Source organism: Trachinotus anak, unplaced genomic scaffold (genome assembly GCF_046630095.1).
Source record: "Trachinotus anak isolate AG129_WGS33_773 ecotype Australia unplaced genomic scaffold, CSIRO_AGI_Tana_v1 ptg000018l, whole genome shotgun sequence".
Taxonomy (NCBI): Eukaryota; Metazoa; Chordata; class Actinopteri; order Carangiformes; family Carangidae; genus Trachinotus; species Trachinotus anak.
The window spans coordinates 10,396,967-10,421,159 of record NW_027273869.1 but is presented as its reverse complement, the minus strand read 5'-3'; the positions used below and the strand labels follow the sequence as shown (position 1 = coordinate 10,421,159).

General features: G+C 44.0%; 2 protein-coding genes across 10 annotated transcripts in view; both read right to left on the bottom strand.

Moving 5' to 3' along the window:
* grm8a (glutamate receptor, metabotropic 8a) overlaps positions 1 to 13,939 on the bottom strand; it is a 294,574-nt gene extending 280,635 nt beyond the window's left edge. For 3 of the 4 annotated variants that reach the window (XM_071502890.1, XM_071502894.1, XM_071502893.1), the window contains exons 1-2: positions 13,215 to 13,623; positions 7,659 to 8,500 (exon numbers count right to left, since the gene is read on the bottom strand). In XM_071502890.1, the coding sequence (XP_071358991.1) occupies positions 7,659 to 8,201 (543 nt within the window). In that variant the 5' untranslated portion in view covers positions 8,202 to 8,500; positions 13,215 to 13,623. Of the gene's footprint in view, positions 1 to 7,658; positions 8,501 to 13,214; positions 13,624 to 13,786 lie in introns of those variants that run through there. The other variant, XM_071502891.1, reaches the window with a different exon arrangement.
* Positions 13,940 to 15,394: 1,455 nt separating this feature from the next.
* Positions 15,395 to 24,193, bottom strand: part of znf800b (zinc finger protein 800b) — a 29,602-nt gene continuing 20,803 nt past the window's right edge. For all 6 annotated transcript variants that reach the window (XM_071502897.1, XM_071502895.1, XM_071502899.1 and 3 more), the window contains 7 exons: positions 22,662 to 22,842; positions 22,307 to 22,496; positions 21,971 to 22,133; positions 21,303 to 21,667; positions 19,890 to 21,050; positions 18,693 to 18,804; positions 15,395 to 18,141 (listed from right to left, as the gene is read on the bottom strand). In XM_071502897.1, the coding sequence (XP_071358998.1) occupies positions 18,703 to 18,804; positions 19,890 to 21,050; positions 21,303 to 21,667; positions 21,971 to 22,133; positions 22,307 to 22,496; positions 22,662 to 22,842 (2,162 nt within the window). In that variant the 3' untranslated portion in view covers positions 15,395 to 18,141; positions 18,693 to 18,702. The remainder of the gene's footprint in view (positions 18,142 to 18,692; positions 18,805 to 19,889; positions 21,051 to 21,302; positions 21,668 to 21,970; positions 22,134 to 22,306; positions 22,497 to 22,661; positions 22,843 to 24,193) is intronic.

Genomic DNA, 24,193 nt, shown 5'->3' with positions numbered 1-24,193 from the left:
ACTCAGATCTTTGGGACTCCTTGTGGCAACTGGGTGCTAAGTGTTTTCTCCATGAGCTTACAGTCACTGCCACGGCTGCTGGCCGTGCTGATAAGCAGGCCAAAACTACACTACACGACAGTAGCCCAAATGATAACAACCTGCCCAAATCATTTTTAATGCCCACTTAAAGAAAAACCACCCAAACTGGAAACACTGGCTTCATCTGTAAAGGTGAGAGCGGCTGTTCCCTTTATTTGAGGAAACCCAATCAACCACAACAAAATCAATAAATGTGACTGTATAAAAGTAAATGTGAAAAATAAAGATGAAACATTTTTATTAAAACTAGACTAATAACTATTCCGCATAGAGAGGGAGTTCTGGCTTACCCCTGTCACAGTTCACTTCCCTCATATAATCGACACTGAAATATAACCTGAACAATAATGTGGAATGAGTTTTGCTTACTTGACTGCGAACATTTACAAAGGCTGGGCATCAAGTTTACATTGTGAAATAAGCCAATATCTCATTTTGGAATGAAACTCCTCACTCCTAGAAAACACTTTCCACTGTGCGAGTCCTCTCTCGATCTCATTTTCTCTCCTTGTCGAGTTCATTTATTTCAAATGAGAGAATCCATTACCGCGGCATCACTCCAATGCAGATCCACTGTCTTCCAGAGCAAGTGGTGAAATCATGCGTGCTGGAAACACTCCATCAGGGAGCAAAAAAGTTACAACAGAAATTCATGTTGGAATCACAAGTTGAGTTTCACGCAAGTGTTTGAACCGTGGTATCCCTTCGTAGAACAAGGCGCACTGTTGGCATGGTGATTGGGTCGTGAATGGACATGCAATTACAGCATCTATAATACAACATATAGGCAAAGGCAGACGGGTAAAATTATGAATAAATACATTGGTTTTCAGGCTGTAATTATCTACAGTTTTTGTGCTGTCTCTGGTGTAGTCAATATCTCTTTTTCACAGCAGATGTTCTGTCTTCTCAAACAGGGGTGTGACTAATAGCACTAATAATGCGAGAGTGTGCCAGGGTCCTGGTATTGTGCATGCTGGCTCACTGGCACAGCTTCCTGGCACACCACAAGTTCTGTGAATGTTGGCTCAGTAGTTAGCACCAGCGGATCACAGAAACCCCACTTCCCCCAGGGCACGTTCCTTCACCTCAAAACCATGCAGGTGCGGCATGGGAGAACACTCCTTCCTCCGGAACATGCAAAATAAGAAAGGATGTTGATCCCCTGGTGGGACTGGAAACTGCTCCATCAGAGTCAGGGTGGATCAAAGCAGAGGAAATACTCCCACAGAGGGGGTCGAGCGGGCCTTTCTCACAGCGGTCTTGGTGTAACAGGGGAAGCGCAGGTGTAACTAACAACATTAACACTGGTTACATTTCACTTTAATATTATTAGTTACACCGGTGTGCGACAAGCTCAAATGCCCACTGTGAGAAAGCTCCGTAAAGTATAACATAACACAAGTGTGACAGAGCTGTCATTAATGTTATGACAAGTTAAAATGGTCTTTTTTTTCCTGTCTCTTGTCCAGCTGTGATGTGTGAAACCTCTGTCTGAGCGTAATGGCTTCACTTGTCCCATATCTGAGCTTCTATTCAGCCACAACCCCAATGAAAGGCAGGGGAGAGATAGAAGCTCATTCCACTTTAATGCACTCTATACACTGGTCCTCTCCACACACACATACACACACACACACACACACACACACACACACACACACACACATATACACATACACACATACACACACACACGTGTAGATAATACTTACAGTCTCCCTTTTACTCTTACCATTTCTCTTTCTCACGCACACACATACATTCGATTACTGCCTTCAAGGAAACACACATACACACACACTTTCATGGTCAAGTGGACACAAATAAATCTACACATTAACACAGTCAGCAGTTTCATTAAATGCGTTTCTCATGATTTCTTGTTTCTCATCAGAGATCTTGATTAAACTTTAAATTACCTTCCTATCTCCTCAGTTGCCGTAGCTGTTTGTAGCCTACATGTGTTTCCATACGTTGTTGCCATCTGTGTCAATTTAGGTGAGACTGGTAAATTATTGGTGTGTTTTTTTTTAATGGAATTTTGCCCCTTTTTGATAAAGTAAAAATGATAACTACTTAACACACTCACTGCTCCTTTCCAGTGTCTGGTAAGTATCAGTTATGCAGCGTATCAGTATGTGTTTAACCGTAACATACTCATATTCTTCATATGTTTTCACTGTATATTGTCATTCTATTCTTATATTTTGTCATTATTACCACTGTCTTCTCTGCATATGTGGCACCTCTAAGGTTTCTCCCTTTATGATTTGTGATTTTGAGCTCAGCATTGTAAATGAAATCACCTGTATGAGTTTACGCTTTACAAGAAGAGTAAAATCACATTGACATGTGTTCGAGCACATTTACGCCTGAAAAAACTGTCCAATCAACTGTCCTGCTTGTCATTTTCAAAGCCAGGTCAAGGGACTTGCACTATTCTGCCACTAACAAATCTAATTTGGCCTCACACGTCATATATGGCTATAACAAATGAATCATCTCCGGGCGGCACTTAACAAATGAAAGCAATAAATAATTTCAGAAGGACAATTAAGTCTCCCTTCATTAACCATTCGCTCATTAAGTCTGCCTTCGTTAGCAGAGGGTGGATGATCGGGTCCTGCCCGTCTGCAGCGACCAACCGTGATGTTTCCCCGTTGCAGATGATTCGGAGCTAAGCGATGCACACACACACACACAAAGACACAAACAAGGAGCGTTCACGCATACAAGTCGGCACAAAACGGAGACCCACTCATGTCCTAATGAGTTTTCCTGCTTACTGTTCAGTGTGCTCTCTGGCTTCATTATCATCACCCGCTTAATGCATAATGCCTCCATGAAGGAAATCAACACCACATCATTACACTCTAGAGGATGCCACTGTCTCTCCTGCTTGTTTTTTTTTTTTTTTTTTTTTAAATCTTTCTCCTGTGTCTTTATCCGTCTGTCTTCGTTCTTTAGTCTCTCTCTCTCTCTTTCTTCTAAAGTCTCCTTCACACTCTGTCACATATTCATCAACCAGTCTGCAGGATTAGGACAAGATTGAAGGCCAAACTCCTGCCTGACCTTGAGAATAATAGCAAATCTGTTGGGAATTGCTTCTGAATTGGCATCTGAATGAAATTACCACGTTTCCCGTTAATTACATTTTAATGCAGCTGTTGTTATCCTTGTGAAGCTGAACACCAAATTGATTTGTAATTCAGAGGGTGTTGCTGGGCCTGAAAAGGAGATTGTTTTCGTATGGCTTTTAAGTGCACAAAAGCCCGAGCCTGCTGCACGTTCCACGGGGGTTTGAGCAGACATTTGCTCTCGTTAATTTAACTAACAGCAGAGAGAGTGTGAATTTGTTTGTATGTGCATGTGTTTGGAGTCATAGGGTGCACATAAAACAGGAGTTGGCATACATGCATATAATGTAGGCTCATTCTCTGCCTCCTGTGAGGCGGGGGGTGCATTTCACGCAATGTATGGTGCAGGAATCCACCTCAAAACAGCGGTGACAGTAGTGTTCAGGAAAGCAATCATGGCTGTGGTAATACACAAGCAGATGAATATATCAGTGATACCACACAGCGCAGCAGTTAATTCCCCCAACACACCAGAGAGAGGACAGGAGGCCGCAGCTGAATTATGGAAGCAATTGGAAGGTTTGTCTGCCGTTCGTCTTCCTAATACACACATGCACATATGGACATGCACATATGCATATGTAAAACACGCTTCACTGAGATGTAAAACCTCACAGACACACACACACACACACACACACACACTTCCCATGCACAGCTGGATGCATGTGAGGGAGTGTGGGAGAGCGTGGGAAAGCCTTCTGCTTCTGACCTTGGCCTTGAAACGCACAACTTCATAAAAAAAAAAAAAAAAAAAGAAAGAAAGAAACACCAGCAGAGATGCAGATAATAACAAATTGTCTCCTCAAAGGATACAAGAGACTCTGTGTGTGTGTGTGTGTGTGTGTTTTTAAAAGCCTCAAGCGGAATCAAGTGGAACTGACGCTGATTGAATGAAGGGTAGAGACTTCAGTGTGTGTGTGTGTGTGTGTGTGCATAATAGCAGTGTTTCCTAAATTCCCTGAGGCAAAGTCGTTCCATTTGCACTCACCAGGGGACAGCCACCACTTATCAATTTATGAATTGAATTTCATTTTCGGTTTCCGTCACGCAGCGTGCGGGTGTCACTGAGTGAAAAGCGCCTTTCACTTCATTGTAAAGATACTGAGGACTTCCTGGTAACGGACTAGACAAAGACACACACACACGCACACACACACAGAGTCCATTAGTGATAGTATTGATGTGAAGGCAGCTGTCACCTCCCCGCTCTTTTAACGAAGCACAATTTGTCACAATATCCATAGCTGCAATTTTTTGGTGTTTATATGCAGTATTAGGTTTTCCAGTGCAAATACTAGGGAATACTCTGTCGGCTGTTTGCTTCAAGATGGTTTTAGACGTGACAAAAATTCTCGGGGGCACCGATCCATAGTGCCGCTGTAATTACCAACCATGCACAAACACAATCAATATCCAAGGATGAAGCAGGTAGTTTTTGAGGCGGAGTTGTTACTGAGCAAATAAAGACAAAATATAACACAAAAGACAGAAAAGAAAGAAAAACCCCAGAGCAACAGCTGTCTTGTCTTCATCATACGAATCAATAGTATCCTCATTAATTCAATTCCACGTAGATCAGAAGAACAATGCAGACTGAAAACAAAACAGAGCCGTGGATGAGCTCGGCTAAGAACTCATTAGACCCGAGCACAGCTGCTGTTTCACAGCTGGGACGATGACTATTTAAAGGAGAGTTCTGTTGAGTACAGTACAACTACAGCCTTTTCTATCAGTATCAAGTTTGTTGCTGAGATTCTGGGAACCCGGCAGCATCGCTGAAAGGACGACTGAGGCTGCAAGAAACACAAAGTCAGATAATCATACAAGCAAAAGCGATCCATCACAGTTCACAGATCAGCTTCCCGGTTAAATCTGGCCTGCACCACTCTTGCCACTTTTTTCTGTGCAATGAGGAATTATTACACACATTTTAGGAGTTTCATTTGGTTTTACCTCCAAATAAAGTAGTTTATATCAAAGATTCCCAGCTGTTTCAGACTGTAACCCCTTATCACCACTTAACTGATTGTTTTTCCTCAAATATTTGAATCATTTTAGATTCATATACATTATATATATAATATATATCTAAATAAAAAATACTTAGAGGCCTGTTGATCATCTCTCAATCTCTCAAATATATCCTGTGACACCTGTTTGGGGACTTTGGCACCACTGGTTTAGATTATCTGCCTAAACTGTATGACCCCTCATCTGTTGCTTTTGTAGTTCCCAGATCTCAGCAATGAGTTTGATGATTTCACTGTTGTCATAGCTGACAGTAATGGTGACCAAACTGAAGAAAACGTGGCATTGAAACTGTCATCTTAGTGTTTTCATTTGCACTGCTCCAATTGTATGTTACATTCCTATGGAACTTCCTGCTGCGACGGCCTGGTTTCCTCATGAGGATTAACAAAGCTCCATCTTATTATATCTATGTCATCCCCTCGCTCCGCTCTGCATCATTCCATGTTGCAGAAACGGTTTAAAGATAATCTTCAAAAGAGGAACCAAACAAAAGAAACACCAACAACTTTTGTTCGACGTGATTTCTCTCGGCTGTGATTGTCGGCACACAGCTCCCTCTGTGACTGAGCACGGTGAAAAAGAAAGACAACAACAAAAAAGCGGCTGTTTTCTTGAGGATTTGGATGTGGATTTTTTTTTTTTTTTTTTTTTACACAATCTGTCGTTTGAATCTCTTTTGTCTGCTGCTAGATTAAAAGACACGCACTCGTCCCCTCTCTCTCTCTCTCTCTCTGCTGTATTTGCTTTCTGGGCCCCTTGTGTTGAGTGGGCGACTAGCTGTGACTGGCACTGTCAGATTAGTCCATTTATAAAAGACATATGTTTATTGCAGCATATGTGTGTGTGTGTGTGTCCGCCATACTATTTTCAGACTGTGACGCATGCTGCATTATTCATGTTGAACCATGCAGAGAAAGATACAGTCTTGTGTCATACAACACCACTGCCACAGGCCTCTGCTTGATATCATCACACACACACACACACACACACATTGATATGTTCACTAAATAGTTAAGACTCCCCCACACACACACACACACACAGACACAAACAATCCCTGGCACACTTACCCAAACATACTGTTATATATTGCTGGACACACACAAGATTCATTCCCACAGTGACATACAACGCACACATGTGTACACAGTCACACACAATGCACTAAATCGTATTAGGCAAATGAGAGCGAGGCAGCGCGGCGCCAGAGAGGCACTCTGTTCGAGTGCTGTTGATGTGACAGATCCCGGCATTAATCATGTTTAGTTGTTGTTGTTGTTGTCGTTGTTTAAATATGCAAATCTTCCATTCAAAGCACGAGCCGGTTGTTAACAAGTGCAAACACACGCGCGCTCGCTATCCCGTATGCTCTCTCACACATGTGCTGTATGGATTTTCCAAAAGAAGGCAGGCGCTAATTCTGTGGCCACACACACACACACACACACACACACACACACACATACACACACACACACGCTGTGAAAGAGCGTGGGATAGATGTGGATGTGAAATGCCATGGGCGTCACTACTGGACTCATATTTCATAATCATCCAGCTATCCATCAGCTGTGGTCAGCTAATGATGGCAACGCCAACACACACCCACACACAAACACACACCTGGGGAGAAGAGTTCTCTATCACAGATACAAGAGCTTCTGCAAGGGCGTAAACATGAGCGGCACAAAGAGAAGACACACTGGCGCGTTGCATACACATGAGTACTCATAATGACGCTCAATTAGGCCCACAAATGTACTAGAGAACACACAAACACAAAGAAATGTTCTACCGTGCAACACAAACTCCCACACTCGCATACACACACAGACGTATGCTGCAGTGAATGAAGTGGCCGTTGACAGATTTCAGCAGTAATTGATACTCGTGTCTGGCAGCCATTTTTATTTGGCTCAACCACAAGCCGGGAAGGATCTAAGCTCCCCAGCACAAACACACACACACACACACACACACACACACAAAGCCCTTCCCTGCAAGCATCACTTGACACGTCTCGACATATCTCTTCTCTCACACACACACACACACACACACACACACACACACACACACACACACACACACACACACACACATCTAAACACAAGAGATGATCACACTTTATGCTGTTAATGCACAGGCTAAAAAATAAATAAAATCAATAAAAACTCTCTGTGTTTCCCTTCCAACTGGTAAAAGGAAGAGATGACGCTGCTGCTCCAGGAAGGCTGGCGACATTTTAATTGGTTGTCATCACTGAACTTTATCTTCTCACCAGTGATGATGAGTGAGGGGAAGGATGCGAAAGTGCCTGCCCCGGCCATCATTCAGGAAGAAGAGTGTTGCCAAGGAGGAGAGGAGAGGAGAGGAGAGGATTAAGGAGTCAAATCTTACCTTAAACAGGCGCAGGATGTTGGCCACCATGATGGACACCGAGCTGGCTGCAGCTCCAATCACGCCTACGATTTTATCCGGCTTGGTGAAGATCGGAGGGTCTCCGTTAGCACAGCGAACATCAGAGCCGTCCCTCTCAATCAAGGCCTGCACAAAAGTCAGGGACTGCTCCAGAGCGTACGTGTCCCTGGAGCAGGTATCCAAGATCCGGGCCCCCAGCGTGATGTTGGGCAGCAGCTCGGGATCCTTGTTGATCAGGTCGATGGCGAACATCATGGCCTCCAAACGATGGATGCCCTTCTCCTTTTTCAGCTCCCCGCAGGGCGTGCCGCGGTCTCCCCGGGAGTGGACAGGAAATAATCCTCCGAGGATGATGTCCCCGTCAAGTCGGATGGAGTGGGCGTACTCTGGCGCCGCCTGGGGGTCTGTGGGGATCCGCTGAGGGGAGGTGACGGGAAGGAGCCAAGTGTAGGAAGTGGCCACGAGCAGGAAGACGACAGAGGGAGACTGTGGGCAGGAAGTCGGGTTCCACTGCGGTTCCATGATCAGCAAATAAGACAGACGAGAGCAGAGGCGATTTTGGCGGAGGCTTCCAGAGACGTATTCCAAAACTGAGGGTCTGTTTTCAGGAATATTAAAGAGTAGGGCCTTCCTATTCGTCAAAAAGGGAGGGGTAATGGACCCCAGGCGTGGAGCTAGCCGAGCCCCATGAGCGAATCATATTCCAGAAGAGACAGTGAAAGAAAAAGAGCAGTAGAGTACGAGGGAAATGTGGCACCGATGTTGGAGAAATTTATTCTGGAGTAGAGCTCGTAATCCACAAGTCACATCTTCAGTAGAGCCTGTTGAAGAGAGACAGAGAGGACGTCTAAGCACCAATGTGATTTGAACATCAAGCTGCTGCAGGGATGTACAGTCCACCTGACAAACTTGTGTAAACCCCTCTGGGCAAGGAAAAGGAGCAGTCAAGCATAGCAAAAAAACAAGTCACAAAACTACACACATGCCCGTTCGCCTGCACACACTCACATGGGCTTTCGCCTGTCAAAATTTGCCCTGCCTTTCCATAATTGAAGACCCAAAGTCTGTCAGTTTGTAACCACCTCTACGCACACAGACACACACTCCTCTCCTGGCCTATCGATGAGTGGAACAGCTGTTAAAATGACAGCAGAGAACCTTGGCGAGGTCCTCGGGCTATTCTGCACAAAGGTGCAGACTGGCTGCTGCAGCGGAGATGAGGGAGAGCAAGGGAGAGATGAGCGGAGGGAAGGGAGGGGAGGGGAGGGGAGGGGAGGGGAGAGGCGGCAGAGAGAGACGGGCAAGACACAGACAGGGGAGCGGGAGGCGAGACAGAACGAGAAAACCAAGTGAGACAGTGCGAGAGAAACAGAGGCGGTGGTGAAAAGACAGAGAGCGGTGCCTTGGAGCAAGTGTGTTGCATCATTCAAACACCCGCTGTTTCTGCTGCAGCTAAATGAACACATTACATCCAATACACCCTGCTCCACACACACACACACACACACAAAGAGAGAGAGAGAGAGAGTCTAAAATCACAACAGGTAGATATAATGTTAACTGTTTTGCTTTGTTCACATTAACAGTATTAATTGTTGATGGGCCATTTCTGCTGTCACCCACTGCAGGGAGAGAGTGCACCTCCATCCCTGCCAGCAGCCACGTCGCGCTCTACCCGCCGAGCTGCACATCGAGCAGCCACATCCTTGAAAAGCGCTATAAGTCGGTTTGGACCAGATCCGAAAAAATTGGTTGTGACAAACTGGTCAGTTCCTACATGATACAAGTGCTAATGTGCTTTCATTAGCTGTGGCCCTGGGGATTTATTTTCTCATTTGCCTCCCGTGATCCAAAATCCCTGATTTTATTTTTCTGCATGGAGACTGTTTAGGGGCGAGGAAGCCATCTGTTCAAATTTTGATCCCTAAACTAAGTATTCAAAGGTGGGTTAATTGTTGTTTTTCCTTTACATTTTCCCTGATGCCTGTAGTTAACAAACAGAACATTCATTATGTTGCTAGCAAGGGATATCTAGCTCCTGGCGCTCAGCTCTTACTAAAGATGTAAAGCTCATAGAAATTACATTTGAATGGAGAATTACACAAGGTACTGCATTAAAGTCAGCACCATTCAGCACTGTTCAAGGCTGTTTGGCTGACAATGATTTCATTACACTGTCTTTATCATTATTATTATTATTATAGGTATCCTGCTTACCTCAATACACACCAACTTCGCTACTGAGATGGCCTATTTCACACAGTTTAGCCTATTAATTAGCCTTGTAGCTCATTAAATTACTTATGTTCCCTTAGAGAATCATTTGCAAGCACAAATCAGCTGCTCCCACTATCCCTTCATACTATTCCTTAAGGAAAACAACAGGCACATGAGAAGTTATGTCCACATATCAATCCCAAAGATGTACTAACATTCACCTTCCATCTTCAAGCATTAACGTGTGTAATGTGTTGTATGCGTCTATGAACGTAGGATTTACTCAAGGCCAGGCAAAGCAGGCAAGTGGCCCACGGCCCTAGGCCCTCAGGGGCCTCTAAAACTCCAGGTTCACCGTGTAGCAATTAGTTTGTGGTAATATAAGTCATTAAAATGTGTTTTTTTTTTTTTAATATTGCGTGCACCACTAAAGCACATCAGAAACTAAAAGGACAGGGGCCTTAAGGCAGCACCTGCATTATCTGAGTCACTAGAGGCCCCAAGCTTGTTGTACCCCGGGGGGGGGGGGGGGCACCTTTCAGGTTAACCCGGCCCCACCCACTGATATAACATTCTACATGAGACCCTATTCATAATCTTGAAGTGCATCTATTCCGTTAAACACTACAATAGTACGTTGTCCACAGTGAAAGCAAAGCACGATTTACCGAACTTCAACTTTCCCAAATATTCAGCAGACCTGCCTCATTTCGCCCACAAGGTCCCGTCGACAGGTTTTCGGGCTGAGGTCTCATCACAGCCTGAGACACGCTCTCGATGAATCCATTTATAATTCGATTCTGTCCCAATTAATTCATCAGTTTCTCTCCACTCTAAATGGAATTAGGTCAAAGCCACTCATACACAGCCAAGCCCCCAGTATGATGAAAAACCCTGCTTTATATAGGTTAGCCAGCTCTGATCCATCTGCTAACACCATAGATTCCTCTGGCCGCAGTATTGTTTATTCAACACCTTTTCCCCCAATTCAGGCTCCACTTGGCTTAAGAACAGTAGGGGTTCAACAGAGGCTTGAAGTTGCTGTTATTAAGCCTTACTACATGCAATTATTCAACCGCAATTAATGTCTGCTTCTGACAATAGACTAATAGGGTGCAGTGTAGCTCAGAGGCTCAGCTTCTGTTGATCATCTCCCCTTCTCCTGCTGCTCTTTCCATCTTTTTCAGCTCATAGGATTTGGCAGAAATTGGATCTTCCTCAAGCGCAGAGCCACCACACGGACTCGTGCTGACCTAACGGACATCTTTAATAACGGGGGAGCACACTCGTGATTTAAAATCATTCTCCGGAGATGTAGCTACACGCGAACGTTTCGGGAGGGGGGAACCAAAAGATCAGATCTGGGCGATGAGCGAACTGAACTGAGGCCCTGAGGTTATTAGAAGTTTCATGTCTCATTTACGCTCACACTCATTGAGAATTATCACATTTCCAAGGATGTGGAAACCAGTGACATCCTTGTCTGCATATCCATTTGTCAGTCACATCTGATCTTATACTTTATACTTAATAACTTAATAGCTATTTATCTTTCAACCTTATCTGGAGCCCTAAGCTCCCATGAGAGTCCTTGTACTTTATGATGCTTTACAAAGGCTCAAAAAACTAGATTTCTGCTCCCGTGTGGCGGCCTAAAAGAAGGCAGCAGACATCCTGCAGAGGGAGGTTCCTCTGCTGTGACGGTTAGTGGCTTAGAGATGAAGAGGGTTAAACCCCTAGAGGCGGCGGCCAGCTCATCGCTCCCTTTAATTCACACCCGTGGCTGCTTTCTTACATCAGAGTTGCCCACTCCTTGTTCAACAATGCTTTTACCTTGTCTCCTCTCCTCCTCTTTCCTTCCTGCAAATTTTTACTTGTCTCCTCTTCCCTCCTCCCTGCCCAACACCTGGCCTCCTTACCTATCCTCGTCATCGCCTCCTCAGCCCCTTCCTCCCTCCCTCCCTGCCTCCCTCCCTCCTCCACTTTTCTTCCTTCCTTCCTTATTCCCCTTGTTTCTTACTTCTATCACCATCCTCTGCTCCTCTGCCGCCGTCACCGTCTCCCCCTCTCCCCCTCTGTCACATCACCTTCTGCAGGCCTCCTCATCCCTCTGGGGAGCGTGCTGCTCTTTTCAGAAAGTGATAGCTTCTCTGCTGGCCCGTCCCCTCCCCATCCTTCCCTCCTCACTCTCTGCCTCCCTCTAAGTAGGTGTTTCTCTGAGTCTCTCGCTTAACAATTGCGGTCGGTCTTTCTGGCACCTCCTTCTTGGTCTCCTCCCTGTTTTTTTTTTTTTTTTTTTCTTCATCTCCACCTGCCCCCCCCCAACCACCACCACCACCACCACCACCACTGCTCTGATCTGAACCATCTGTCACATGCTCCAGCAGCATTTTTTCTATGATTTTACAAGATCATGGTCCAAAGATGGATTCAAATGGTGATTTTCCCTCAATGCACCCTCCCTCTTCTTCCCACACACACACACACACACACACACCTTTCACCATCCCTTCAGTGTGTTTTGGGATTACCCGGACTTCAAATAAATAAATAAATACAAGGAAAATGTATTTCCTGTCCTTTGTACTCTGCAAATACATTTCATGTTTCCAATGATTGCAACCTGCAAGTGAAAACACCTCTTTGATTGTTGCCACGTATGGATAAACACATAAAATCCCAGCTTACGCAGCTAAAAGACGGGGATCACTTTCAAAATGCATGCCTCTGACATGATTAAGTCATGTGTCTGGAGAGATAAAAAAAAAAAAAAAAAAAACAGCCCACAGGTTCAGATATAAGACTATGTGAGATCAAAGTCTCAGGGTGTATGCTCATTATGCAGCCCTATAGGCTTCTCTCTCCATATGGCAGTGGTGGTATTCTGATTGCACCCTAATTAAGACAGTGCCATCCACAGTAAAAGCAGAGAAGCACCAGTGCAATGTTATCTGTAGGGAGAGAAAATTATGGAGCTTGTTTTCTTCTGTCTCCCTGTTTTCTGATAGTCTAGCCTGCAGTATCCAGGCGATTGCAGAGTTAGGACACATACCTCTTCCCATGTCCTGGTTAGACATTTGCTCACCTACCTTCTACTGCACAGAATCCATGTGAAATAAAACATTAGGAGTAAAAAATAAAAAATAAAAAAAATCAATAAAATCCCACAAGAAACAGGCAGCAAGATAAACTGAGACAATAAATAGCCTAAGAGAGACTCCCATCACTAGAGGAATGTGAGAGAAGACAACAACAGTGCGACAGCATTCAGTCAGAACGGAGAAAAATTGGGATATGATAGTAGCCTGTATGAGATACCTCAGAAAATCTCATTCATCCGACAGTGGGTGAGGGGTGAGAGGCTCCGTCTCCAGCCTCCTCCGCGGACTCCTTGGGGTCCCTGTCCGCCTCAAGCAACTTCCTTGCGAAGCTCAGCAGTTTTGTTTTTTTGTTTTTTTTTTTATCCAAAAGAAAAAAAAAATAACACCAGTCCTCCTGGAATGGAGTTTTTTTTTTTTTTTTTTTTTTTGTGTTCCCACAACAGCAAAAGGATTTAAGGAAAACTAGACCATCCGCAAGCCGGAGAGAGGGAGAGAAAAAAGATGTATGTTGTCGATATTTGAAAAGTGCTCCGTCGTGAGCAGCAAGGGGCTGGTCTGAGTGGTGAGAAGGCAAAATTTGAACCCCCGCATTTGTTTAAGAAGACAATAGAGGGAGGCTGCCTGTAATGAAGTGGATACCCAAGAATGAGTCCCCGGTACAGAGGAGGAGAGGGAGAGAGGGAGAGAGAGAGAGGGAGAGAGAGAGAGAGAAAGAGAGAGAGGGAGGGAGGGAGGGGGGGGGCGCAGAGGAATCCATCACACACGATCAATAATGTTGCTATAACCCACCTGATTTTTATCCACAGTCATCTCCGAGCTTCGCGCACTTTGCGCCCTCTCTCCTCTCCGGCTCCTCCGGCTGTCGGTGCTGAAAGGGACAGCGCACGACTCCGCGGCCAGCCGAGGCAGAAAACCCACTCTACCTGAAACATGTGTATTTTCAGGCATCCGCTCCCCCCCCCCCATCACCAAATCATCGACTAATTGCGCCGCTGTCGTCCGCCGGACTCCACCCGTTCAATCAAGTTTATTACTAATCAATCGGATCGATAGTTTTCACAATAGAGGGCTTTGGTCATTTCAACACATTAATAAGTCATCAAAATATGCTCACACAGGCGTTGCGCCACACTCTTAATTGCCCGAACTTCAATCCATTTTTTTTTATTTATTTATTTTTTACTGCCCCTTCTTGTTAAACCATGGTGCCATGGCTTTTTGTTTGGGATGGAATTAAATAAATGAAGCGCATCCCATCTGCTGTGTAATAACAATTTGATAAGCTGTGCGGGGTGAGAAACCAGGCAATCGAAACAGACCCGGGTGTTCTCTTATGTGACAATGTGGAAGATGTGCGCAACATGTCCAATGTGGGGCTTCGTCGCTGCGGCGAGGCGAAGGCGGACGGACGCGGTGCAACGGCGCCACTTGGCGGCAGAGGTCGTGTAATTGCATCTGAACAAGAGCTGAACAACCACATGGTCAGTTTTTGCATTAGTATAGACTGAGCTATACTGTAATATGGATTAAAACTACCTCCAGCTTGACCACCTGCAGTCAACAGTAATAACATAATAAATAACAGTATAACACTCGGAGGAGGCATTTTTCTGCATCAAGTACTGATATTTTCATACTTTATTTTGACTATGTGACTTGTACTTTTTCAATGCAGGACTTTTTCTTGTAATGGAGTATCTGTACATTGTGGTACAACCTTGCTTGAGTAAAGGACTCGAGTATCCTGTGGAGATCAGAATATATCTAAAGCCATTTAGTTCGTCTGAGACTACACCGGCCCAAAGGATTATTGCTGCACTGGCTTCCGATGTGTGGATCAGGGAATATCAAGGGTCCTTTAGGATCAACAGACTCAAGTTAAATATAGCTTAATTTCCTTAAAATATTGTGTTCTCATCTCCCAACAGATTTCATTCTCCCTCTGCACACTGACTCCAGGAATGTAGTGTTGCACTTCTATAGAGCTGGGGGACACATGGGAGACGGGTTCGAAAAACAATGGTTAAAATTGATTGAGCAGAGGCCAAGGTATCAGGACATTTTAAGCCCCAAAGCTACTAGATCCCACATTTCCCATGATGCAACCATCTTTTGTCACACCTGTCCTGCCTACATGCAGGTCAATGTGCATGGACGTCAGCGACATAAATCCTTCTCTTCGAGACGTCAGAAGCAGTGATGTATGGCAGCACAGGAAATAATGTGGCAGGGCAAATCACAAATCTAAGAAAAAAGGGTAAATGTAAATGTCTTAAGAAGCAGTTCCTGTGAAGACAAATGAAACCTCCTCCCTGCAAGTGCAGTAAAAAACATGACTGATGGAAGTATGTGACTCATATCTGAAGACGAAAAACAAAGCAATACCAAACTCCCCTCTGAGGTTTGAAGCAGTACATTTTTATTTATTAAGTGGTTGGTTTTAACATTCTCGTCACATCTGAAAAGCTTCTCTAACTCTTCTCAGGTTCTCTAGAACATATTACAACTGATGATTAAAGAAATGAGAGAATAAAAAAAAAAAAGTCCTAAGAGTCTCTTGAGGTTTGATTCCTGTTCTCTTCTTGACATCCCAACAAAAATGTCTTCTTTAAAAAGGAATGATACAAAAAAGACAACTAATTGTGGAACAACGCAAACTTGCCTCAGTATTAAACAGTGACATAGTAGTAACTAGTCAGACATGTTTGAAGCATATGGTCAACCAACAGTTAATACAAGTCAATAACTATTGTGACTATTATAACTATTATTTTATACCATCTCTGTAGAAGGAATCCATATATACATGTTTTCAAGACCTTGTCACATTAGCGTTTTCAGTTATAAAAATAAAGTTTGGTCTTTCCTTTTTCTGGTTTTGTTCCACTTCATGGCTTTCTGTTTGAACATTAAGACATTATCTACATTTGGTCTTCCTCAATCCTTTCCTCCCCACTCTCCTCATGTGCCAGTGTTTCAAAGACTACCTCGGGAGCCACAGTCAAACAAATGCACCCCCCTGGAGTACATGAAAGCCCATTTCGAAATGAACTGATGCAGCATTTAGTCTAAAAAAATGGAGATTATATTGGTAAGGTTAAAAAGAAAAGTTCACAGAGTTTAATTGAACAGGCCCCTGAAGTTTTTGCTAACGGAACAAAAAAGTTTGATGTAAACTTGTAAGTCAGGAGAAGGGAAGTTTAGCTTAGAAGAGGCATGTAGCTTTCCCATTTTTTATGTATTGGCCCTTTATGATCAGCATTAGCACCACCAATAGCAGAGTCCCAAACCTGCTACACCTGCTGCTGCTTAAAGTTGAGACAGCCACGTCTGTTTTGCAAGAACCCAGCAGCAGCCATGTTGCTGTGATGCTGCACTGTTTATCAGTTTTGGTTTTAGCCATGACTGGCCAAAAAGTGACTAAATGCATTAAAGCAATAGGTGGGCTGCACAATACAGTAACACTGAGTGGTGACTATTTTCCGACCACCATCATCTCTGTAACAACTGGGGTGATATCTCCTTTCAGAAAATAAAGTCTTCCAGTTAATGGTTTCTGATGTCTAAGCAGTGCTGCTGTTACACCAAAGGTGGCCTGTCTGCAAAACTATGCATATAAATACACACTATTCCTCAGAACGTGCAGTCCCATCTTTTCCTATTCACTAAACGGGGCCCTCACACATAACACAAGTGATTTACCACAGAGGGTATGCTTTGCCTGTCACAGTGTTGTATTCTAAAAGAATCCATATTTGGAAGAAAATTAATGTACCGCCAATGTGATTGTGACTGATGCCTTATTGAAGCCTTGCTTCGCATTGCCTGATTTGTTCCCGTATAACCAGGCTATTTCTGGGGCTGATAAGTTACCTAATATATTGAGCTAAGGTCAGCTATGGTCAAGGTAAAGGAAAACACCCTTCACAAGCATGCAATCAGTCTAAGCAGAGAAGGCAGAAAATAACAGTGAATTGTAATAAAACACTAGTGACCGCTGGAAATTGATAGAAGTGGTATTAGAAAAGGGGCACACACTATTCTTGGGGAAAACTGCAAATATACCCTGGACTCTTCCTTGTTTTGACAATACGCTTGTAATTTATAAACATTTGATCATCTAATACAAGACATGGGCTCCAGAGCCTGGTGTTGGTCATTGCCGAGCAGATACAACAGGCTACTAAATAAGACTATGGGCTGCTGGCGTGGAGAATATCACAAATAGAGTGAAGATCTGTGAGGACACATTTTCATGAGAAGATAAAAGTGAGTTTCAACTCTAAGGCAGGCAGTAAACACTTTGGGTATGGGTTCTCTGTAAGACAACAGGACACAAAGGTACTCTCCCACAGTGGTCCTATTGTCAGTGGGAAAATGTGAGGAAAACAAAGGGGAAAGGAAAAGTAGGGGATGAATATTTTTTCTGTTCTGATCTGCCATAATGTTTTGAATTAATCAAATTAACTGATTAGAAATGTTGACAGTGAAGGACCCAAATACATTTTGTGTATCTGTGTGAGATCGAGAAATCAGCTTTCGAATTCTGCTTTCTTCTTCCTCTTCTAAGAAAGTTTCTTTCCAGTTTGTTTCCTGTGGAGGCCTCGTTCCAGTTCTGATTCCCTCCCTCTTTCTCTCTCTCTCTCTCTCTCTCTCTCTCTCTCTCTCTCTCTCTCTCTCTCTCACACACACACACACACACACACACACACACACACACACCATCCATAGTCTACTGTACCTTCATCCATTTGCTAAAGGCAGTTTACCGAGAGCAAAGCAGTATAAATCAGTCCTCTGCATATGGATCTATATTTACATACTGTGGTAAGTAAATACAGACATACACAGCAGTAGTGAGCAGTCTCTCCGTGGATAGCAGCGCCACCGTCCAGCAAGCTGGCTGGCTTCGTAATGAAACTATACAAAAAAAATGTCAGATTCCAACAACATATTTGGTTCTGAAGCAAAAGGAAAATCCTTTGTACTTCACTTCTGTTGTGCTCCATCTTTCCTTTTGTTTATTTCCTTATTTCCTTCATCTCTGCTCTGTGCTCGTTCCATTCGCCCATTATTTTTCCAATTGAAAGTTTTGATTCACTTCTTCATTGTTAGTAGCTCGCTGGTCCTTTATCCTCGGCGGACTGTGAGCAGAGAGGAGAATAAGATGAGGACAGAGGTGAACAAAAGAGAGGAGAGAATACAGACTGTGAGGGGAAGGATCAACACAGATAAAGTAGGGAAGGAAGAGGTAATTATTAAGAAGTATGCAGATAAAAAGAGCAATGGTCAGACAAAGAGGAAGATTTCTAATGAGCAGTGTTATACATGGAGGAATAAGAGAGAGGAAGAATGTAGGAAGTGTGTTGAGCAGTCAATTAAAGGCTGGAGAATGATGGTAGTTTCTCATCTCTGCCCTAGGGAATGGTCTTCTACACAGACATAAACACACACCTCTTATGTCACAAAGGAAAGTCACATCACATACTTGCTCAAGTACATACCACAGGCAGTGTGTCTTTTTGGATTCTGAATATGCAGGGAGGGGGAAAACAAGACAGGAAGAAATCTAGTGCAACTCAGAGGCAAAGAGAAAACGGGAAAAAAAGAAAAAGGAAGCAAACAGTGAGAGGAGAGAAGACAGCGATGATGCGGCAGAGTCCTTGTACTGCAGGTAAACCCTCTTTATACTTACACTGAGTCTTTCACCAGACCAGGGATTTGGAGCGGGTGCTGACTCCTTTCCTCCTGCTGGCTGCCGCTGTTGCTGCGTTACGATGGCTTCGCTTGTGAGACTCCAGGTACAGCTGACAAAAACAATTCACAGAACAGATCATTCACACAAATGTTTTAAGCAATAAATCCATACACTATGCAAATGGTTTGTTTGTTTGTTACTATTGGCTTTAATATCAGACTGCAGGCAGAATGCAGATCATGACGACACCTGATTCTGGGCAAAGTCAGATCATGTATCTGGATACCAAGGCTTCAATTAACAATTAAACTGATGATAAAATAACCTTCAGATTGTTTTTTTTATTTGGGTCCTCAAGTTGTCCAAGGTGGTGTCTTTAAATGTCTTGTTTCAACAGAAACCCATACATATTTAATTTGAAATGAAATAAAGCAGAGAACAGCAGTAAATCCTCACATTTGTGACGCTGGAAGGAGAAAAAAACGAAAGTTTTTGCTTGAATAATTACTTTAAAATTATTAATTTATTATCAAAGTAGTTGCAGACTGATTTTCAATTTAATTTCATTCAATTATTTGAATTTTTATTTCATCTCTACTTGATTCAGATGGTGTTTTGGCCAGAGATATGGTAACTACACCAATAAACTAAGGATAACAATTTATGATAAAAAACAAGAATTGCCTCTTACTATCCTGATATTTTTCTGAATACCTCTAATACCTTCTGTGCCTTGAGTCTTCATGAGGGAATACCATGTGATCTGTCACACTTTATACCCCAACAATGACCTTTGAGACTGGAATTGATACAGTAGATCATTTCCACTGTAACACTCTACTTTGTCTTACACACAACATCTCAATGAAAATATTTGAACGCCCAATAATCTGGTACAGGTGCATTAGAGAACCTCGTTCAGGAAGAAAAGCGATCCCACACACTGCTCTTGCTCAACATCACAATTATTATCATTGTTATTCATCATCATTAATGTTTTGGTGATTTCAAATGACTGACAATGACCCCACAGACAGCAAAAAAACAGATCACTTCTATTTTGGTCTAGAGGGACCAAAACGTTAATGATGATGAATAAGTTGTGATGCTGAGCAACAGCAATGTGGGAGATCTTTTTTCCTCTTACACACAACACAAAGAAAGGACGTGTGTGAGAAACTGAAACTCAAATACCTTCTTGGCAAAGGCTCGTCCACACTGGTCACAAGCGTGGAGGGAGAAGTTCTTGGTCACCCTGACTTCAGTGGAGGACGTCCCTGTGGTGCTGCTCTCTGACTGGGCATCGTGCCGTCGGGTGTTTGGTTGTTGGTTGCCGGGCAAGGTGGTGGAGGAGGAGTTGCGTTGGTGCGTGTGTTTTTCACTGCGGCGGGTCAGTGGTGGGCTGACGGGGCGATGCTGGTGGGTCTGCTGTCTCTCTTGCTTACGGGTGACAGGAGGGGAGGGGGTGAACGCAGGCGACGATAGGTCCTGCTGTTTCCGAGTAACGGGGGCAGGAGGTGGGGCAGAGGAAGAGGAGGAGGAAGCTGTAGAGGAGGTCGGGGCAGGCGTGGAGCACTCTTGCTTGCGCGTGACGGGAGGTGAAGGAGAGGAGGAGGACGATGAAGAGGCGTGGCGTCCGTTCACTTCGTCTTTGATGCTGCCGCTTGTCCTCTTGTTTGGGCTGGTGCTGTTGAGGACGACCTCAGCTAGCCTCTTCACCGCCCTGCTCTCCAGTTTGGGCATGATCTTGGCGAGGTACGCAGACGACTTCTTGTGGACTACGGTCACGTGGCGCAGGACGTCACGTTTGCGACGTGACTCGTAGCGACAGAGGGGGCAGCGGTAAAACTTGATGAAGATGTCGTTGCCGTCCGTGTGCAGCTCGATGTGCTTTGTTAGGTTCTGACGTGAGCTGAACTGTCGCTTGCACAGTTTGCAGAAGAGCTGCTTGAAGTCAAAACCCACTGACAGTTTGGTCATTTTGGCGGCCACACTCCCACTGCACATGCTGCCCCCGCGGGAAGATGATGACGATAAGGATGACATCGTCTTTGGGCTCGATGGGGCTTCCTCCTCCTTCACCTTCATGGTGTTGTGTGCTCCAGAAACACCTTTAGCTGCCCCAGTGCTGTCACTCGGAGACGGGGCCGGGCTACTGTCAATGTCCTCGTCCTCGTCCTCATCTGATGGCTCTACTGCCTCCTCCTTCACTCGGATGTTGTTGCTCAGGCCTAAGTTGGTGCTGCTGCTGTTGGGAGTAGCTGCTGCAGTGGCAGGGGTGGGCGTGGCAGCAGACCTGTTACTTTTGATGCTGTATATTTTGTGGACAATACGCATGTGCCTCTTCAACATGAGCTGAAATACACAGATCAAAATAAGGATCAACTGAAACATCATCAAAAAACTACACACACACTCATATCATTATACACCCATCATTTCTGGTTTTGCTTTCTTGGTACATTTTGATTCCCAAGGATAAGGACAAGATGAAAATGAATAAGTACCCACTAGACCAAGTTGAGAGTACCTTCAACAGCTACTACAGACTTCAAAGAAAGCAAAGGTTATAGGATCTCCAAACTGCCAGTGGCACAACAAACCAACCTGTGAGCTGTAGTTCCTTTTGCAGAGTGTGCAGCGACAAGAGGCCGGGTTCGCCTGTGGAGAGGCTGGGAGCTGACTCTGAGGTTTGACTTGGTTTTGGTTTGAAGGCGCTGTTTTAGAGTTCACAGGGGTGGACTTGGAGTTTTGGCCACGTGTTGGAGAGGAATTGTTGCTCTTCCTGGGAGGTGTGACCTCCAGAGAGAAGGGCTGGCCAGGCCGCGAGGCAATGCTGGGTGTGTTGGTATCCCTCCGCAGGCCACGATGCACCTCATCGAAGTGACGGCGCACGTTGGCTTTGGTTGCAAAGGTTTTGAGGCACACTGGGCAGGATTTCCCAGTAGGTGTGCTGAGAGTCCTCGGCCGACCTCCAGCATCAACAAGAAGAATTATTATTTCAACCGATAATTTACTTTAAAAAACAAAACTGGCACTGACTATTAGGTCGATAGTTAACAAAACAAAACAGAGTGTCACAATTTTCTCTAAACTTATGTGTTCTGTGAAAGTGTTAGAATGAGTATAAAAAATGCCTTATGGAGTTTGAAAACCAGTGCTTTTACAAGCTCTTTTCAGCTTGTTTTCACAATCATTCTAATCAAGATTTTATAATACTGATCAATTTATATATGACCATATTTCATCTTTTTCATTGTTATTTGTGTAAATACCTTTCACCATGGAGAGCAGACTTGTGGGAACTGTCCGTGTCTCTGTGAACTTGCGGAGCTCTTCCAGTTTGGTCTGGTGCATTTTGCGGCAGTGACGCCTGATGCTGCGGCGCGAGTTAAAGTCCTGACCACACAGACAACATGAGATTGTCACGTCCTCAACCTGATGGCAAAGAGAGAACAAAGAAGGGGAGAGGGATTTACTGACCACAATCGACAAGGCAGTGTGTCGGTCATATGGAAACGCAGCCAATCTCAGAAATGATGGCTGTTTCTCAAATGAATTTAAAGATCACTTTTACTGCATGCCAGTTTTACTCCTGACGTGTCATTTACCCCGCTTGTCGACCCCTCGTCTTCAGGCTGTGGCTGCTCTTCTTTTGCTTCCTCTTCGGCTTCCCATCTCCTCTGTCCCTGGTTGTGTCCCGGGCTGCTGTGGCTCTCTGGCCCACCTCGCTGGCTCGCCTGATTGTTGTCTGCACCCTCTACTGGTTCTCCTTCCCATGCTACCGGACTCTCTCTGGCACTGTAAGGGACAATGACACATAATATCCATGACAGGGGAAGGATTTGAGTAACACACTTCAGCAAAAGTACACTGAAGTCAAGTCTACACCAGCTACAATGCACAAGCTACATTTGTGTAACATTTAAGTTATAGTACATCTTACTCCTTCAGCATACCACCGACCTGGGTGTGTGAGATGGATATCTCGCCAGCTCCTCTTCTGTGGTGAGGTACTGGAACACGGCCTTGGTGGTGGTCTGAATTGGCTCTAGTCGGACTACGTAGTCTGGTCGGTCGACTCTGGGATATATGGCGTCCAATAAATCCTTCATGGCCACACTCTGCCTGTCGTCACCTGACGAACCTGGGGAAAAAAAAATATGTCACAAACTTCCACCAACTTGTGCCTCATCTTACTAGCTGTTTGACAGTTTATGGGAATGAAGAACATGGATTTAAATGCAAAAAATGTTAACTTTTAGCTTTTATGACCACACCTCAGTCAGTTTGTACACAGTGGAGGTAGACATAACAAACTCTGGTCTTATCTGCAGCACCCAGACCACCCAACCCAACATTTATCAGTTAACCGACAGAAAGCTAGAAATTAGAAATTAGCACACAAAATATAGATTTTCTTCAGGCAAGACACTACAAGTATATAGGGTATATGATTACTTATATTATGACAATTGTTTTTTGTTTTATGTTTAAATATGTAAATTTGATATTATCTTGTTAAATGTGAGTCCGTTAGAATAAACTTCAATAACAGAAATCTGAATCTGAAATCTGAAACTTTTGTTTTATTTTGTTGACATATTAGAGTAAGAGACTATGAACTCCACTGTCAGGGTTGGAGGGTGAAAAATTTAGTATTTTAAAGAAAAACCATTTTGTTTATCCAGTAATCTCACAATTAATGCTCACAGTTCATCTGCCTGGACGGCAGATTTGTGGTCCATTTTTAAAGTGCCTAAATTCACATCTGTTTACCTCCTGTTGTGAAGAACTCAATAAAAGAAAATTGTATGTTTGCTGAAAGACAAATACCAATATCAAAGCACAAAAACATAAAGGATAAAAAACACAAATGGCCATAAACTAAATAATAAAATCAATAGGAAGAACAGGTAGAAGACAAACTCCATGAGCTGGGGCCAGAGCTTTTGTGCTTACAAATACAAACTTGTAGAGATCACACTAACTCCTAGCACACACTCCCTGAATGAGGCCAATAGAGCCCAATACACACTTAGTTTAGTTTACATACACAAAAACCTACGCACAGAATCACTGATTACTTCATTTCTGAAGGTGTTTCCACATTTTACTTTGAGATTCTGTCATTCTGAGGTTTCTTCACACCATCTGTCTCCTACTCATTATTCTCCTCTCATCTCCTCTGTCTGTGCACAGGCCTTTCTCTTTCCTTCACACACACATAAAGTCTCATGCACACTGTTACAACTTCAATCCGTCAGTCATTTCCCTTACACTAAGTGCAGTTTCTATTCTGCTCTTCCCTTGTGTGACTTTGATCTTGCACCATTAGTGTTTTATCTACTTCTCATTAGCTACAGTATGTGTCCATGTCTCTATTCTTTGCTGCCTAGAAGTGCTATGAGATTCTGGGAGAGGATGAAGCCTAGCAGACTATTCCAAGTAATTTCTCTGTTACCTAACTCTCTTCTGCTCTCCTCCAGAAAGAGAAA